At 49.0% G+C, this 18,085-nt stretch overlaps 1 protein-coding gene across 1 annotated transcript; it reads right to left on the reverse strand.

The window, feature by feature from the left end:
• Positions 1-776: 776 nt before the first annotated feature.
• Positions 777-14,469, reverse strand: PLAUR (plasminogen activator, urokinase receptor). Its single transcript, XM_061139484.1, has 7 exons — positions 14,334-14,469; positions 12,580-12,690; positions 11,083-11,226; positions 4,713-4,865; positions 3,806-3,940; positions 2,191-2,337; positions 777-1,333 (listed from the first exon to the last, which is right to left on the reverse strand). The coding sequence occupies exons 1-7, from the start codon at positions 14,380-14,382 to the stop codon at positions 1,080-1,082; spliced, it is 993 nt and encodes a 330-aa protein (XP_060995467.1). The 5' UTR covers positions 14,383-14,469; the 3' UTR covers positions 777-1,079.
• Positions 14,470-18,085: the final 3,616 nt, after the last annotated feature.

Below are 18,085 nucleotides of genomic sequence, written 5' to 3' on the forward strand. Positions count from 1 at the left end.
CAGCTAACACTTTCACTTTCGTGTATACGTATAACTGAATTATACCACGGTACACCTGAAACTCACACAACATCATTAATCAAGTATACTCCAATAGCAAATAAAAATTGAGAAAAGAAAAAAAACCCTGTCCTCCACCTGCCCCCAGATACCATGGAAAATGTTCTTTTTCTTCATTAAACCATAGGGTCCCGGAGAAACACAATTTTATCTCTGCGGGCTTGCCTCAACAAATCATGGAAAACATGAATTCTGCCATGTTGTACTCAAAGAGTACCATTGAAATGGTAGTTCTCACAAAAAATAAAAAAAAGAAACAAAAGAAATGGTAGTTCTGGCTTTTTCTCAGTTGGCCTGAGAGCATCCTAGGCAATATAGCCTAGCCTTTATCTTCTGCCCACAGAGCAGCAGGGGGATGAAGTCCTGTCCTTAGTCCTCATGGCAGGGCTCCCAGGGGTCATCGCCTATTCATCTCCTGTCTCAGAGCCCCCTAGGAAACGCAGATGTGTCCCTTTGGAGCAACAAAATAGTCTTGACCTTTGGATGTGGGAGAAGAGACTGGAAGGTTAATGCTTGGGTCGGTGAGTTGGAAAGTTGCATTTGGAGGCCAGAAATAGATGTGGAGGTGGCTTTGGGTGGAAGGCTGCGTGGGACAGCTCCCAAGGCCAGGGTCTCAAATGCCTGGGTCCTACCATATGACCCCCTAATTCCAGGATCCTGTGAGAAGGTGGCCCCCCCTCCTCATTCATCCTCTCTGGAGAAGGGCAGATCTGGCCTTGTTCGCTGGTTCAAAAATCTTTATTTCAGTATAAAATATTAAATAAAACAAATATTAATTAATAATAACAATAGCCATAACACTATCAATAATCACATGAGCTCTCTCCTGCTGGCCCGCAGCCGTTTGTTAGCTTTTCTCCTTTGGTTCTCACAGTTCTCTCTCTGGGCAGCTGGGAAAATTGAGGCCCAGAGAGGGCAGCCTGCTGGCCTGAGGTCACATAGCAAGTTGGTAGGGCTAGGAACTGAGGGAAGGGCAAAGGGGTCCCCTGGATCCAGCCAGTGTGGTGGGAATGTGGGGTTCAAGTGCAGAGGAGAGTGGCTCCCCAAAGTCTGGCAGTCAAGAGCAGGCTGACAAAGAAGCTGAGGTGGGCAGGGCTGGTCTGGGGGGCACCCCCCTTGCGGGGCTGGGTGTCCCTGGCTGGATGGTTACAGCCATTTCCAGTACAGCAGGAGACGTTGACGTGGGTGAGGTCGAAGGCTTCGGCCACGTGGAGGCTTTGGCACCATGAGGGGGCTGCACAGCCTCTGATGGTGTAGCTTGGGCTCCTCAGTCCTGAAGAGAGAGATGGACCATGTGAGACTGGAGTGCTCCCTGGATGACGCGCCACCTCGTGGTGGGTGCCACCTGGAAAAAGCAGTTTTTAAGTCTGGTCCGGAGACCCCTGGGCTTGCCCTCAGACCCTTCCAGGGGCTCTGTGAAGTCAAAATTAGTCTCATAATAATGCTACAACTTCATTTGCCTTTTTTTTTTTTTTTTTGCTCTCACAAGGGGTTTCCTAGAAACCCAAGGGCATGCGATCTTGCAACAGACTGAATGCAGAGGCAAATATGAGGGTCCAGCTGTCTTCTATTAAGCCAGACATTAAAGAGATTGCAAAGAGCAATGTCCATCTTCTCACTCACGTTTTTTTCATTTTGGAAAATGTCTCCTTTTTTATCCCCCATAAAAATAGGTTCACATGTCATGAGTTTTCAATTGTTCTTTTAAAATGAATAAATACATTTTTAAAAGTCTCTTGGTTTTCATTTCTAAGGCAGTAAATAGCTACAGATGTAACTGACACAAACAATAAGTTTTAAGAGCATCAAGGAATTTTGAGACCCCAAAGTTTGAAAAGCTCTGGAATAGAGGAACCTGCCCAGGACATCTCAGGATGGAATCTCATGAGGTCCACAGAAGTCCCACCCACCCACGGAAGTTCCACTCCTCCACAAAGAAATCCACTTGTCTGTAGTGCAGATATCCGCTTCCTAATGAAGGAGTCTGAAGTCCTTGCTACACTTTGCACCCTCCTGAAGGAAGTCCTACCTTTTCCAACAAGATGATCCACCTCAATTAAGTCCAGTTTCATAGGAGGTTACCTCTTGCAGAACCCCCCCCATCCCCCATTAGTATCCAAGTATCCTCACCTTTAGTGCCTGTCGCTTCCAGACACTGATTCATAGGGCCGCGGCAGTCAATGAGGAAAGTTTCTTCAGAGGAACACTCGTGGGTGCTGTTCCCCTCACAGCTGTAACACTGCAAGCCGTTTGGTGGCAGGTTTTGAAGCTCCAGGACTTGGGAGAAGATCAAGGACAGAGAAACCAAGGAAATTAGCCCAAGGGGTTTCCCACCATTAGGTCTCCAGGACTCCCACCTCTCAGCCGGAGATGTCATGGCGCTCCCTTGTGGTCAGACCTTGGAACAGCACCCTCTTTAGGCGGCGTGGGGTTGGGGGTTGGTTCTCTGAGGCTTGTGACAGAAATCCCGACTCCTAGCTCCCCATGAACCCTCACCTGCCTAGACTGTGGGTAAGGCGAAACAGTCCCTGCCTTCAGAGAACTTACGATTTAGAGCTATACTGTCCCCGGACTTTCCTAGTGGCCCAGTGGTTAAGAATCCACCTGCCAATGCAGGGTGCCTGGGTTCGATCCCTGGTCCGGGAAGATCCCACATGCCGCGGAGCAACTAAGTGTGGGAGCAAGAGCTTTGGAGTCTGGGCTCTAGAGCTGGAGAACCACTGACTACTGAACCCCGCGTGCCCTAAAGCCCGTGCCCCGCAACAAAAGAAGCCACTGCAATGAGAAGCCCACACACCGCAACTAGAGAGTAGCCCTGTCTCTGCAGTTAGAGAAAGCCCATGGGCAGCAACAAAGATCCAGTGCGGCCATAAAAAGAAATAATAAATAAATAATAGAGCTACACTGTCCCATATGATAGGCACTAGCCACATGTGGTTGCTTACGTTGACGCTAAAATGAATACTAAAATGAATATGGAATGAAATCCAAAATTCAGTTTAAGTGCTCAACAGCCATATGTAGTAGAGGCTTACTGCATTGGGCGATACAGAAATTTCCATCACCATGGAAAGTCCTATTGGCCAATAATTGTTTGCAGAGACAGAATAACACAAAGGATCTAGATTATACTCAGGGAGGGCAGAGTTAGGGACATCTTTCCTGAGGATGATGCTTTAAAACTGAGATCTGATGGAGAAATAGCCAGCCAGGCAAGCTCCTAGGGGAGATGTGTTCCTGGTGGAGGGTACTGTATGTGCAAAGGCCATGAGGCAGACACATGCTGGGTTACAGAGAGCATAGTAGAACCTTCTGACAGCATTTTAAAAGCAAGCGGAAGGCATTGAAGTGTTTGAGAAAGAGGGACATGCTTTGATTTACATTTAAAAAAAAAATCACTCTTGCTGCTGTGTTGAACGTAGGCTGTAGGTTAGCAGGAGGGGCAGCAAGGTCATTGCAACAATCTAGGCAAGAGGCCATGATGGCTGGGACCAGCGTGGTGGGCAGTGGAAGGAGTCAAGAAGATGTAGAAGCATAAAGCACAGGTCTTGGTGAGGCTTTGATGGTCTCCTTGAATTCCCACAAAATCTTTCTTGAGAAAGGGCTTAATAGGCCCTTTTTTTTTTTTTTTTTTTTTGTTTTCAGAGGAGGAAGCAGAGTGGAGGGTTTACCTGTGAGCAAGCAGCCTGAATGCACCTCTCTGCCCCCAATCCTAGGTCTTATGCCAGGTCCCCTGGCCCCTTACCTGGGCCCACATTGCATTTGGTGGTGTTGCAGCACTGCAGGAAGTGGAAAGTGTGGTTATTGTGGAATCCGGTGGGGCCTGGGCAGCCAGGAAGGATGCCACAGCCTCTCACATGGCGCTCATCCCCTGGACTCTCTGTGGGGACAGAGGAGGTTAGATTGTTGCTGAGGAGCTGGGACTGGATTTGTCACCTGTCCATCTTCTGCTTCATCCTTCACTATAGGGCTCTCACTGTATGAGGGGCAGCCACATATCTAACCAAGATTCCAGCCTCCGTGGGTATCGTCGGGGCTTCCCAGGTGGCACTAGTGGTAAAGAACCTGCGTTGCCTGGCAGTGTAAGAGACATGAGAGATGCGGGTTCGATCCCTGGGTTGGGAAAGTCCCCTGAAGGAGGGCAACCCACTCCAGTATTCATGCCTAGAGAATCCCATGGACAGAGGAGCCTGGTGGGCTATGGTCCATAGGGTCACCAAGAGTCAGACATGACTGAAGTGACTTAGCATGCACACATGGGTATAGTCATGTGGCTAAGTTCTGGTCAATATGATCTAAGTAAAAAGGTTTACAGAACTTGCAGAAAGGAGAAACTTTACAAAAGCAGGGCCACCCCCTTTTTGCCCCTTCTTTCCTCCCTTCCTCCTTCCTGGAACTTGGATATGAGGTCTGGAGCTCAGGCAACCATCTTGGACCATGAGGCAAATGGAAGCAACAGGTAAGAAATGAGAAAGCAGCTGGTGACTGTGGAACTGTCTTAGTGGCCCTGGACTTCCCGTCACTGGGCTTCCTGTGTGAGTGCTAACTTTCTACCTTGCTTACCTCCCTGTGATTTGGGGGGGTTGTTGTTAAGTGCAGCCTTTGGGAGGAACAAAGCTGGGAAGGGGAGTTGCTGGCACGTTGGGGCTCACCTTTCAGGCTCTGGTGGGTTATCACATCCACGCACTTTTCTCCAGAGTTGCGGCACTGTAGGCTCTGGTCCCAGCCCCTCTCACAGCTGAGGTCCGTCGAGGCACAGGAAGCACATTCGAGGTAGCGATTTCTGGGAACAGTAGCATCTGGGCCTGTTTGGGGAGGAGCAGGAGGGTGAGACCCCACGGGAGGAGTCCTAGAGACCCATCTTGCTAGAGGACCCACCTGCACACCGGTTCTTCCTTATCCCACTCTTCAGCCAGGCAACAAGCTCTGCCCATCCTATCTCCTAAATTTTCCTAGGATCCATGCCCTCCTTTCCAGCTCCATGACCAGGTCAGACCTCCTTCAATACCACCTGGCTTCCTGGTTTCCATTCTTGCCCTTCCCACCCCAGTGCCTCCCACATGGCCCTAGAAGGATGCTTCTAATACTCAAATCGAACCCTGTCTCTCCTCTGCTCAACTCTTCCATGGGTCTCCAGTGCCTCAGAATAAAATCCAAGAAACTCAGCGTGGCATTCAAGGCCCATCAGAGACTGGTTCCCGGCCACCCTTCCTGCCTCATTTCTCTCCCTGACCTGCTCAGACTCTACACCGGCTTCCCTCAGTCCCCAAGTGTACGTGCTGACTCCCACCCAGCCTTTGCTTCTGCACAACACTTTACCCTGCTCCCTAATTTCCCTATCTCCTACTCATTCTTCAGGAGTCATCTTCCCTAATTTTTACCTCCTCCAAGAAGCCCTCCTTGACCTCCTAGGCTGAATTAGCTGCCCCTCTGGGCTCCCTAATCCCAGCTCTGTCTACTCCAGATCATCTCTGTTTGGACTAAGTCCCAGGTAGAGCCTCGGCTATCTTGTATGCCAACATGACCCAGCACAAGGTCAGGGCCAGAGAAAATATTCAATAAATATTCATTAATTATTTTTTGTTTTTGGCTGTGCTATCAACATATGGGATCTTAGTTCCCCGAACAAGGATCAAACCCGCAATCCCAGCACTGGAAGCACGGAGTCTTAACCACTGAACCATCAGGGAAGTCCTACAGCAATAGGACTTCCCAATCGAGTCATAGGTCAAAGTTTCACTTGACTAATCTGTGATAACTTTGCCTCTCACATGGACCTTCCCGTCCAGGCCAAGTGGATGAATTACTTTTTCCTGGAAACACCGGAGTGATTCCTCTGCCCAGACCTTGGCTCACACCATCCCCAAGCCTGGCATGCCCTCTCCTTCCTGACCCCAGATATCCAAGTTTGAGTTTGAGCCAAGTCTTAGAGAAATTAGAGAACTGTTTCAGCCAAGACACTTAACCGGCAGGCCAGCAGCTGTAATTAGGTGAATCACTTACCTTCAAAGCCAAATCTTCCCCATCCCTTCTCCAAAGAAAAATAACTAGAAGAAGGCCAACAACCCATGTCTTCTCATATGAACCACCATGAAAATGAAAATATAAATTGCCATCACTGCCAATATAACTGTCTCATACCACCCATGGGTCTCCTTTGTGAGTTCTTCTTATGTCACTCTTCTAAATGTGGATGATATCCAGGCTCGTCTGAGGTCCTTTTTTCATTTCTCATGCTATATACTCTCGCCCATTGAATGTTATCCATTGACATTGCTTCATCTCCACCTATCTGCGGAGAAATCACAAATCTCTCTCCAGGTAAGACTTTCCTCTGAACTCCACACCTGTATGCCCATGGGCCTCCTGGCGGTCCCCTAGCTATCTGTCAAACACCTGAATCTCTCCCTGTCCTCAACAAGACTCTCCATTTCTCCAAACTGCTGCTTCTCCTAAATTCCACGTCTCTGAGGTGGCCCCATCTGGTCTCCCAGGGTAGAAACTTGGCAGGCTCCTTGATCTTCCATACCTAGGCATCAATCTAATTACTCCCACTTCCCTATCTTCTGTAATCCTTTTGCCATATTGCTTCTGATCTCCATTAAGCATGTCCTATTGAGCTCTTAATTTTAGACCCTGTTCTCTATTTCCTGTTGGACTCATTTTAAAATGGATTCCAGATTTCTGCTAAAAATTATCCTTTCCTCTATTTTCTTGAAGATATTGATCATAGCTGTCTTAGACCTCCCCTGTCTAATAACTCCAATTTCTGATACACAAGTCTGTTTCTGTTGTGGGGTTTTTCTTTCGGTTTCCCCAGTCGATTGGTCCTTTCTATTTTCTTCAGGATACCTTGTATGTTTTGATTAGATGCCAGACATAGATAACAACTTGTAAAGGCTTTAAATGATTTTATCTTCTGCCAAAGAGAGATTAGGTTTTCTTCCTGTAGAAACTGGATGTAGGCATTTTTGTGCTACGCTTAGTCACTCAGGCATGTCCAACTCTTTGCGATCCCATGGACTGCAGCCCACCAGGCTCCTCTGTCCATGGGGATTCTCCAGGCAAGAATACTGGAGTGGGTTGCCATGTCCTCTTCCAGGGGATCTTCCCAACCCAGGGATCGAACCCAGGTCTCCTGCATTGCAGGTGGATTCTTTACTGACTGGGGCTGGTCAATTTCTGGTTTTGCCCTTATTCTTAGGATGTGGTCTCAGAGGAAAGCCTGAAACTTCTCTTTCCAATTTGGCAACTTCAGTCTCCCAGCATCACATGCTCGCTGGAATTCCTGCTCAGTTCTGTAGTTTCCCAGATACTATTTTCTGTGGAGTTTCTTGGAGTCTAATGCTATGCACGTATGGCTTGCCAATGACTTGAAGGAAATCTGCAGATTTGGGGACTCCCTTTTCTGTGGTTCCATGCATTTCAGGATTTTATTTCTCGTTTTCCAGACACTCTGGCAGCCCCAGATTTCAACCTCTGCCTTCTCAGTCTAGCGACAATCTCTTTCTAGCTGCGTTCTACTTCCCTTCCAGAGCAGTGAATTGGCAAGTGCACTCCAGGTAAAAGCCAGCTTGTCTGTGGAATGCAACTTCTGTGCTTCCCTTATTTCAAGGATTGGAGCACCTCTCTCCTCTCTCCATTGGCTGCTCTTGAGTGACTTCAGTGATTGTTTATAATTTATCCAGCTTTTGTAACTGTCATTGGTGGTGGATTGCGGGGTGGGGCGGGGGAGGTTGGTCTCAGACAAGTAACTCTACATGACCAGAGCTGCATATCTGACCTCACCATCTAACCCATCGTTAAGTTATGCTTATCCGCCTGCTAAATAGCTCTTAAACCCATCCACTTTTCTCCATCTGCTGATCAGACAGACACTGTCTTCTTCTTTTTTTGTTTTTAGCCACACCATGTGGCATGTGGAATCTTAGTTCCCTGACCAAGGATTGAGCCCATATCCCCTGCACTGGGAGCATGAGGTCTTTGCCAAGGAAGTCATACGCTCCCTTCTTTATCTGGACAACCTCACACACCTCCAGGTTGGTCTCCCCTAATCTACCTTCCCTCCATCATTTCTTCCTTCCAGTTTGTCTTCCAGTCTGAGGTCAGAATGCGTGCCTGCTAAGTCGCTTCAGTCTTGTCCGACTCTTTGCGACCTAATGGACTGTAGCCCGCCAAGCTCCTCTGTCCAAGGGATTCCCCAGGCAAGAATACTGGAGTGGGCTGCCACATCCTCCTTCAAGGGATCTTCCCGACCCAGGGATTGAGCCCATATCTCTTACGTCTCCTGCATTGGCAGTTGGGTTCTTTACCAATAGTGCCACCTGGGAAGCCGGAGGTCAGAATAACTTGTCCATAAATACAAATCTGATAGTGACCCTGTAGCCTTTCATGACCTCCCAGTGTTCCCCAGATGAAGTCTATGTTCCCCACCACAGTCCAGAAGGCCTTGTATAATGTGACCTTGCCAATTTCATCAGTTCCTCTTGCCCCATTTTGTCCTTCCTCCAGCCATGCTAGTTTCACTCTCTCCTGTTGCTTTTGTATCTGCTGCTCCTTCTGTCTGGAAAAACCCTTTCCACTGTCTTTTTAACAGCCCGACTCCTCCTCCCTCAAGATCCAGCTTAGCTGTTGCTTCCTGTAGGAAACCTCCTCTGGCCTGAGTCATTTATCTCCTCTAGGGTCCTACAGCCCCTAATAGTTATCCCAGCTCTGATCACTCTCTGGTCCCCGCGTCCCCCATCTCAGCCCGGATGATTCTGGACTGTGCTTCCCTATTACAGCTCTGACTTCTCTGGTCTCTGTTTCCTGTGTCAGGGTCCTGACACTTTTCTCTGTGCTTCCCTGATCCCAGCCCTGACTGGGGGCAGGGCAGTCACTGTCTGGTGATGGTCTGTCCGGCCCCCTCCCCCACCTCCCCCCCTGCCATATATACAAACACTACTGGACTATGAGCCCCAGAGGGGCAGGGCTCAAGGCTGTCTTGGCCATTGCTACGTCCCCAGCATCACAGAAGAACTGTTGTGTCTGACTCTTCCTGACCCCATGGGCTGTAACCCACCAGGCTCCTCTGTCCATGGGCTTCTCCAGGCAAGAATACTGGTGTGGGTGGCCATTTCCTTCTCCAGGGGATCTTCCTGACCCAGGGATTGAACCTGGGTCTCCTACATTGCAGGCAGACTCTATCTACTGAGCCACCAGGGAAGATCTCCCAGAAGAACAGGATTTGGTTTAACCAACCATTCTAGTCACCAGAAGCAAGGTAAAATGGCTTTAGAAATTGGGCTGACATAGGTATATCAGTTATTTTTTAGAGGGTTTTTTTTTTTTTTTTTTCCAGCACCTTGAGGCAGGTGGGATCTTAGTTCCCCAACCTTTACTGACTGGGATTGAACCTGCACCCTCTGCAGAGGAAACGTGGATTCTTAACCACCGGACCATCAGGGAATTCCCTCAGTTATTAAGTCACTGGATTGACAGCTGCTGCCTAAGCTCCCTGGTGGACCCCTGACCATTCCCAACCTTGTCTTTAGACCCCTTGCCTGCATGCTAAGTTGCTGAGTCAAGTCCAACTCTTTGTGACCTCATGGATTGTAGCCCACCAGGCTCCTGTGTCCATGGGATTCTCCAGGCAAGAAAAATGGGTTGCCATTTCCTCCTCCGGGGAATCTTCCTGATCCAGGGATTGAACCCATGTCCGTTACATCTCTTGCATTGACAGGTGGGTTCTTTACCACTATCGCCACCTGGGAAGCCCATTAAAATCCCTATGTCCCCAAGATCCACTAATGGGGAAACACCAGGCCCAGTAGGAGGCCTTGAGCTAAATAGGTCCCAACTGGTCAATGTCCTCTGCACTGACCAGTACTGTTAAATATTTTGGTTGTTATCTCTGATTACAAGTGTTCCTGAGACTCAACTGTTAGTGTTTTCCTTTGGCAGATCTAACAGAAAGAGGAAGCCGACATCCTCTCTCTTGTCACTTCCTTGAATATAAACATCTGATTCAACTCCCACCAACAGATGAAAGTTTGAGGTCAGGATCAGTGAAAATCTAGCAGAATCAGGGCAGATGAAAAACAAGGGAAGAACTCAGTGCAGACACAGGTGCTCTGTTTACTGATGTCATTGTGACTGGACTGGTCTTAACACATTTCCTTTCTCACCAGGGCCAGAAAGAGGAATTTCTGCTTGACCCTGCACCATGGTCTACTCCTTCCTATCCTTCCTCTCCTGTGAGAACTCGGAGGACTTTGAGCCTTTCTAAGTCTTTTTCTTACACTGACAGACCAGAGCCTAAAGTCATGAAACTCTACAAAAAGCCTTGCAAAAGTTTCTTCACATTCTTTTTTTATTGCCCTGCTCAAGGATTGATTCTAGGGAACTTTACCAGCCCATGGCAGCCTGTCTGGCTCCCTCCTCTTTTGACTTCTTTTAAGGACTTTGAGTCACTGGCATCTCTGATCTTTGTATCTTGGTCCCTTGCTAAGATACGAAGCATCTGTCGCCTGAACCATCTCCTGTCCCATGAGAACAATGAGATAGCAAAATGTCAGTGAGGTAACTCACCTACCACTCAAGTGGGTGTATGTATATACAGCTTCTTAAAGGCCGGTGATGCATCTTACAAGTGACAACCACACATACACAGACATAGAAGCAGTACGGGATGGGATAGGATGGGATGAGTTTGTACTTGGGAGTGAGGCCGGTGATGGTTTGAGATGAGTTGGGGTTGATTGGAGGATGGGATTAGAGTTAAGTTCAGGAGAAGGATGGGTTTGAGTTGGAGAGTGTTGGGGATAAAATGAAGCTGGGGAAGGGATTGGGGTCGGGGATGGAAATGGAGTCAGGCTGGAGATGTGTTTAGGATAAGGAAAGATTTGAGCTGGGGGATTGGTCCTGGGGTAAGGCATGGAGCTGAGGTTGGGGTGGCCTCAGAATGGGGATAAGACCAGGGTGATGTTGAGGTTGGGATGGGGATGTTTTGGGGTTGGGGATGGCAAGGACTGTCCTACTCACCAGGGTTGGGCTTGTTGCACAAGTCTGACCTGCACACGGCCTCTGAAAGGGTGATGATCTGATTGCCAGTCCGATAGCTCATGGACCTGTTGGTCTTCTCCGGATGGGTACAGCCTTTTTCCACCACATTCACCTCGTTGCTGCCTATGAGGAATGTCTCTTTGTCACCCCCAGAGGCTCCCTGGACCCCACCAGCCTCTGACTCTCCTGGTTATAAAGTCACCTGCTCCCAGGACCGAACCCTGCCAGGCCTCTCCTCTTACTTGAGTCCAACTCTGTCTTTTCTAGACTTACCCATCCTCCCCATCAACCTCTTATATCAGAAGCCTACTCTCTCTTAGTGACAACACTATACCTGGGACATTCTGGATCCATCAACTCCTCCCTCCCAACTTGGAGATCTTAACAGAGAGAGGCTTCTAATAGGAATCTTTAAAGGAAAATGCTTACCAAAAAGTATAAGAGAATGATATAATAAATAATGTGCATTAGTCACAAAACTTTATAGAATATTAGTATTTTGTTATATTTGTTTCAGATTTTTTTAAAAAAAGAGAAACCAAGTTTAAAAGATAGTTAAAGCCTCCTGCTTACTGCCCTCCTCCAAATCCCATTTCTCTTATTCCCTGTCTGAAGGCAACCACTGATATAGGTAATTCTCACACCTGTGTATGCAGAATATGTTATTGCTTATTTTGATTGTTAAATACTATTTCTAGTAAAAGGTGTCCAACTCTGCAACATACTTTTTTTTTCTCTTTTAATCTTACATTTTTGAGATGTATCCAGGTTAATACTTAGAGCCCTGTGTGTGTGTGTGTGTGTGTGTGTGTGAGTCACTCAGTCCTGTCCAACTCTTTGTGACCCCTGTGGACTGTAGCTCGCCAGGCTCCTCTGTCCATGGAATTCTCCAGGTAAGAATACTGGAGTGGGTTGCCATTCCCTTCTCCGGGGGATCTTCCCAACCCAGGGATTGAACTTGGGTCTTCCACATTTCAGGCAGGTTCTTTATCATCTGAGCCACCAGGGAAGTCCCCGACAGCCCTAGTTCCTTCATTTCAGCTGCTGTGGGGTATAATGTGTGATTATACTTTAAGGTTTCTCCTCTGCTGACCCTAACTTCAGTCTTTCCAGTTTTCTGTGTCACAGACATGAGGACTAGGAACATCCTTTTACATGTGTCTCTAGGCAAGTGTGGCCAAGGTTCTTTGGGGTCTCTACATTCCTTGAAGTTTAACTGCTGCTTGTAGGGTATGTTAATCTTTATTTGTATCAGGTATTGCCACGTGGCTCTGTTCCATGGATGAACCAAGTTACCTCCCTAACAGCAGAGCCCGCAGTTCCACAACCTCATCGATCTCAGTACTGTCAGATTCTTAAATGCTTGTCCATCTGATGGGCGTGTTAGGGGCCTCAGTGTCTTTTTTTCATGCGTATTGCCCTGATGACTCGTGAGATAAGGTTTCTAGGTCCCTCGCTTTCCCTGCCCCAGCTCACCTTCCCACACACGCAGGACGGTGGTCCTGCAGAGGTCCTGACCAGGAGCACACTCTTCAACACTGCAGCTCTTCATGTTCTTACACTGTAAGCACCGCAGGCCCCATGAGGCTGGGAGCAGAGGGAGGAGACGGAAAAGAGGTGTTATTGCTCTGAGCCAGGATCCCGCCCCACTCACCCCCTCTACCGCCCCCTACCCCGGCCCCCTTTAAGCCCCAACACCTGGACCGAATCTCCAGGCCTTGTGCACTCAGGTTCAGGCTCCACTTTTGCCCTGCCTGGGTTCCAACCCGCTATGCTATCTTTAGGCCAACGTTTTACTTTTGTCCTTTACCCTATTCCCCCCCCTGCCCACAGGTCCTTCCTAAGTCCAGTCCTCGCTCGCTTTCCCTTTAATTCTAACCGAGGGCCCGGGCCATCCAGAAAGTGAGATTCCCACCCTCTCTGCGGGTGCAGACGTCTAGCCTAGTCCTTTACCTCCCGCCCCGCGCCTGGGCCTATTCCACCTCGCGAGCTCTCCTAGGGGTGTTCTAACCTCACCGACTTTCGCCGATCTTTACGTTCTACCTTCGTCCCTGGAGCTCCCCCCACTAACGCCCACTGGTTCTCCTCGCTTTCCTAACCTCCCCTCAGCTTTCTCCCGCCACGCAGCCGTCCGAGAACTTCCAACTCCTCCCATCAGCCCTGCGGAGATTCTAACCCCACCTACCGGGGCCGCCCCCGAAGCTTTCCCCCGCCCCGCAGCGGCTCTCGAGCTGCTTAAACCCCGCCCACTAGGGGCTCGGGACCGGTCAGCCCCACCCACTGGTTCCGCCCCGAAGTTCTGACCCCGCCCACCACCTCCTCCCGGTTGCTATAGTCCCGCCCTCTGGCTCCCCGGCCGAGGCTCAACCTTGCCCCTCAGACCTCCCTTGTGGTCTCTTGCCCGCTCCAAATTCGGAGTCCCCTAAATTACTCATTCTAGGCCTCCCGCGGTCCAGAAAACCTGGATGTCATTCAACTCCTACCACCCCCCGCCCCGCCCTCACAGTTCCAACTCAACTTCCTTTCATTTTTCGACCCGTTTTCCATTTTCCAAAGAAAGGATTTAAGGGGTCCCGTCGGCTAGACTATAGTGAAAAGGAAGGAGCCTCGAAGTACAAGCCCTGTTTCCCTGGCCCCTGTCTCTGCCAGACTCAGCCTGACTCTCTTTAGACCGTGTGTAAAATGAGGCGCTGTCCTCCCGGTCTTACGAAAGTGTGTGTGGCGGGGCGGAGGTGGGAGGGGGAGGGATCTGATACAATGGAGGGGGCTGTAGGATCCGTTTCGGGTCAGAATCCCACTTACAAAGGCTGGCTGTGTGGCCTCGGACAAGTTAGTTAACCTGTCTGTGCTTGTTTCTCTGTAAAAAGGGGTCAAAATAGTTCTGCCCCCCCCCCCCGCCCCCCGCCAGTCAGAAATTGCCACGAAGAAACTTAGAAGAGTGACTGGAATAAAGAGCGTATTCACTAGATGATGTCTGTCGTTAAGCTCTTTTGCTCAACAAATATTTCCTGAGCCGCTACTGTGTGCCCGGTTCTGTACCGTTGGCGGTGGGGGTGGGGCCGGGGAGCCGAGAACAGGAGAATTATTTGATTGTGGGGTGGGGACGGGGGACTGAGCCCTCCTCCTCCGAGTCGTCAGATTCTGAGCTCTCTTCCCCTCTCTTCCCCTCTCCCTCCCCCGCCGTCAGACCCCAGTCCCCAGCTTAGAGGTCCGGGCACCTTTGCCCCTACCTGGGATGTAGGCGTGAACCAACAACAGCAGCAGCAGCGGCTGGCCCATCTCCGACGGTGGCTCCGGCTCGCGATCTCCCTGCACCTCTCAGTCTGGCCCCCGGAAGGAGACAGTTTTGTGGCCCTGGGGGCTCCTCCCAGAAGTTTGCGAAAGAGCGAGTCAGCCCCAGACGCGTAGGTCATTCCTTCTCCCCGCTCCCCCACGTCCCCCGCCTCCCCTACCCACCTTCCCACCCCTCCCGCACCTTCCTCAAAAACTTCCCTTACCAGGGTGTGGCCAGCCGGGGGTACGGGAGCTGACCCTGCTCTGACTCACGTTGGCGGTAGTCACACTGTCCCCGGACTGCCTGGGTGTGAATTCCAATTTTCTCTCAATGCCACATCATCTAGGGGAAGGGACCACACTCTTTAAACTAAAACTCATCCCTTCGGGAAATTTGACTATTAGATATTATAGGGCTTTCCTTAGTCTTGTTAGGAAGGATCGTGGTTATATGGGAAAGTGTCTTTCTCATTTAGAGCTGCAGGCTGAAATATTTGGGGGCGAAATAATACAGTGTCTCCAATTTACTTTAAAACACTTCAACCAAGAAGCAGATATTGCTGTTATGACAAAGGTTTTGTGGTTATGCGGAAAACTTGTTCTTGTATTCTACAGATGCTGAAATATTTAGAGACTGAATGTCATTGTTGGATTTGCATTTGCCTTAAAATACTTTAGGGAAAAAAAGAAAGGCAAAACATCATTGTTTAGTTGCTAAGTCGTGTCTGACTCGTTGCAACCCCACAGACTGTAGCCCACCAGGCTCCTCTGTCCATGGGATTTCCCAGGCAAGAATACTGGAGTGGGTTGCCATTTCCTCCTCCAGGGGATCTTCCCAACCCAGGGATTGAACCCGAATCTCTGTACTGGAAGGCAGATTCTTTACCACTGAGTCACAGTTATTTATTTATTTTAATATTTATTTGGCTGCACTGGGTCTTAGTTCTGGCACGCAGCATCTCCGATCGTCTCTGTGGCATGAGACCAGACCATGGGGGTTCCAGTTTCAGCTAGTCATTAGCTGTGCAACCTTGGGTATTTTACTAAACCTCTGAGATTTTGAGTTGTAGCATGTGGGATCTAATTCCCTGACCAAGGATTGAACCCAGTCTCCCTGAATCGGGAGCATGGAGTTTTAGCTGCTGAAACACCAGGGAAGTCCCCATAATAAGTTTTTAAAAGAGAAAAATAAAATACAAAACATGAAATAGCCTCTCCCTCCCAGTCAGAGCAATTTAATGCAGTAGAATTAAACGCCTGAAATGGTCACTGGCCCACATGGAGTGCCTCAACAACCTCTGTCCACATTTACCAAGGACCTGCTCTCTGCCAGGCACTTCAGAAGCAGTCAGCAGAAAAGTCCCTGCCCTTGTGACAGTAGGGAGTAAATATGTATTACCTGGTCTATCGCTGTCAGACTGTGGTAAGTAAAATGCAGAAAAACAAATCGGGTTGAAGGAGGCGCAAGGGTAAAGTGAGGTGAGGTTGGTTTTAGGCCAGGTAGTCCTGGAGGGCTTTCCTGAGGAGGTGACATTTGAACAGAGGCTGAATGTAGTGAGAATAGCTGTTCAGACAGATGGTCCAGGAAGAGTTCCAGGGAAAGAAAACAGTTAGTGCAAAGGCCCTGAGGTGGAAGCGGACCTCATGAGACCTAGAAACAGCAGAGAGGCCAGTGTAATTGGAACAGAATGAAGAAGGACACAGTAGTAGGCTGTGAGTAAGCAGTAACCTCTACCACTGCAATAATGATTAAACTATTGTTATTCTTACTAATGCATCAAAGCCTTAAGTACTCATTTTAAGATAAGATAAGAAAAGGACTTCCCTTGTGGTCCAGTGCTTAAGACTCTGACTGCTAATGGAGGGGACATGATTTCATTCCCTGGTCCAGGAAGATTCTACATGCTTTGGGGCAACTTAAGCCCATGCCCTAGAGACAGAAAAGTGTACATTCTTGCACAGTGCCTGGCACTGTGGTAGTGCTCAATAATAATAATAATAATAGCAAGTGCTCAATAAAAGCCGTCACTGCCATTGTTATCCTTGTTGGGTCCAGATTCTAGACTCTGGTCCTGCGTTTCCTCTCTGTGGGTAGGATAGGACAGGAGGTAGAACTGTCATGTTGACTCATGAAGACAGCAATTGTTATGCTGACGACAGCAGGATAGTACCAGCTCAACCGATATCCTCATTGCCAAGCTTCAGTCTCCTCACGTGGAAAATTCAGCCCCTCTTGGGGTTGGTGTGAAGACTGAAAGAGATATTGATGCAGATGAGGTGGGGAGATAGAAAGTTGGGGTGTTAGCCCAGGTGGCCTTGAGACCCAGTTCAGCCCCCTTGCTCCTGGGGGACCCTGGGCAGGTGGCTTCACTCCATGGATCCTTGCTTTTCCCTGCTGTGAAATGGGTCTGGGGTAGGTGGAAGCATCTCTTGGTGAAAAGTAGCTTCAGGTTTGTAGGTTCATGGAGCTGTGTGGTCTGGCGCTGCCACTTCCTGGCCAGATGACCTCATCGCTATGGACTATTTGAAGACAGAGAAATAACTCAGAGCCCTCCCATCCTCCTACCCCAGACTGCTCTAGTTTCCTGAAATCTGTCCATCTGTCTCTCCCTTTCTGTGTCTTTGTCTTTTTTAATTTGGCAACATATGGGACCATAGTTCCTGGACCTCACCCCTGCAGTGGAAGCACAGAGTCTTAACCACTGGGTGGCCAGGGGGAAGTCCTTCTTTGTCTTTTTCAATATGTCTGTTTTGCTCCTTTCTTTCTTTCTTTTCTTTTCTTTTTTTTTTTTTTTAAATATTTATTTATTTGGCTACACCAGGTCTTAGCTACAGCAGGAGAACTCTTAATTGTAGCATGTGGGATCCAGTTCCCTGATCAGGGATTCAACCCGGGCCTCTTGTATTAGGAGCACGGGGTCTTAGCCTCTGGATCACCAGGGAAGTCCCACTCCTTTTCTTCATCTCTCCCTGTCTCTCTGACTCTGTCCTCCATCTCTGTGTCTCTGGCTGTTTCTGCCTCGCTGTCTCTGTCTCTGACTTGTTCTCTCTAAGTGACACACTGCGAGGTCCAGTGACGTGTTATGGGAGGAGGCAGGCAGGAGGCTGGGCCGTGGACAGTTTCAGAAAAAAAAACTGCAGGAATGTCAGCTCCTTCTTCCTCTGAGTCACCTGGGTCTCACCCAGCTCCTACCTGCCTGTAGGGTCCTGGGCGAGGCCCACAGGTTTCGGGGGTTTCCCGGGGCTGGGGAGAGGAAAATCTCCTGCAGGGATATAGAGGGAGAGGGATATAGAGAGATAGAGATGGACAGAAAAGGAGAGAGAGAGAGCTAGGGGCCAAACACAGCCAGAGTCAGGGCAAATCAGAGAGGGACCCAGAGACTTGACATACACATACTCCTATTTTTAAAATATGGCTTCTCGGGTGGCTCAGGGGTAAAGAATCCTCCCGCCGATGCAAGAGACGCCGGTTCAGTCCCTGGGTCAGGAAGATCCCCTGGAGAAGGAAATAGCAACCCACTCCAGTATTCTTGCTTGGGAAATTCCATGGACAGAGGTGCCTGGTGGACTATACAGTCCATGGTCTTTCAAAGGAGTCAGACACGACTTAGTGACTAAACAACAACAATATTTAAAATAGATAACCAACAAGGACTTACTGATAGCACAGGGAACTCTGTTCAGTACTCTGAACATCCCATTCAGGTTC

Source organism: Dama dama, chromosome 4 (assembly GCF_033118175.1).
Source record: "Dama dama isolate Ldn47 chromosome 4, ASM3311817v1, whole genome shotgun sequence".
Taxonomy (NCBI): domain Eukaryota; kingdom Metazoa; phylum Chordata; class Mammalia; order Artiodactyla; family Cervidae; genus Dama; species Dama dama.

Excerpts from the sequence above, each read along its gene's own strand:
- PLAUR (XM_061139484.1), bottom strand. The coding sequence starts at position 14,382 with ATGGGCCAGCCGCTGCTGCTGCTGTTGTTGGTTCACGCCTACATCCCA. Across the intron at positions 12,691-14,333 it reads GGTTCACGCCTACATCCCAG|CCTCATGGGGCCTGCGGTGC; the intron begins GTAGGGGCAAAG and ends CTCTGCTCCCAG. Across the intron at positions 4,866-11,082 it reads GTGCAACAAGCCCAACCCTG|GCCCAGATGCTACTGTTCCC; the intron begins GTGAGTAGGACA and ends CTCCCCAAACAG.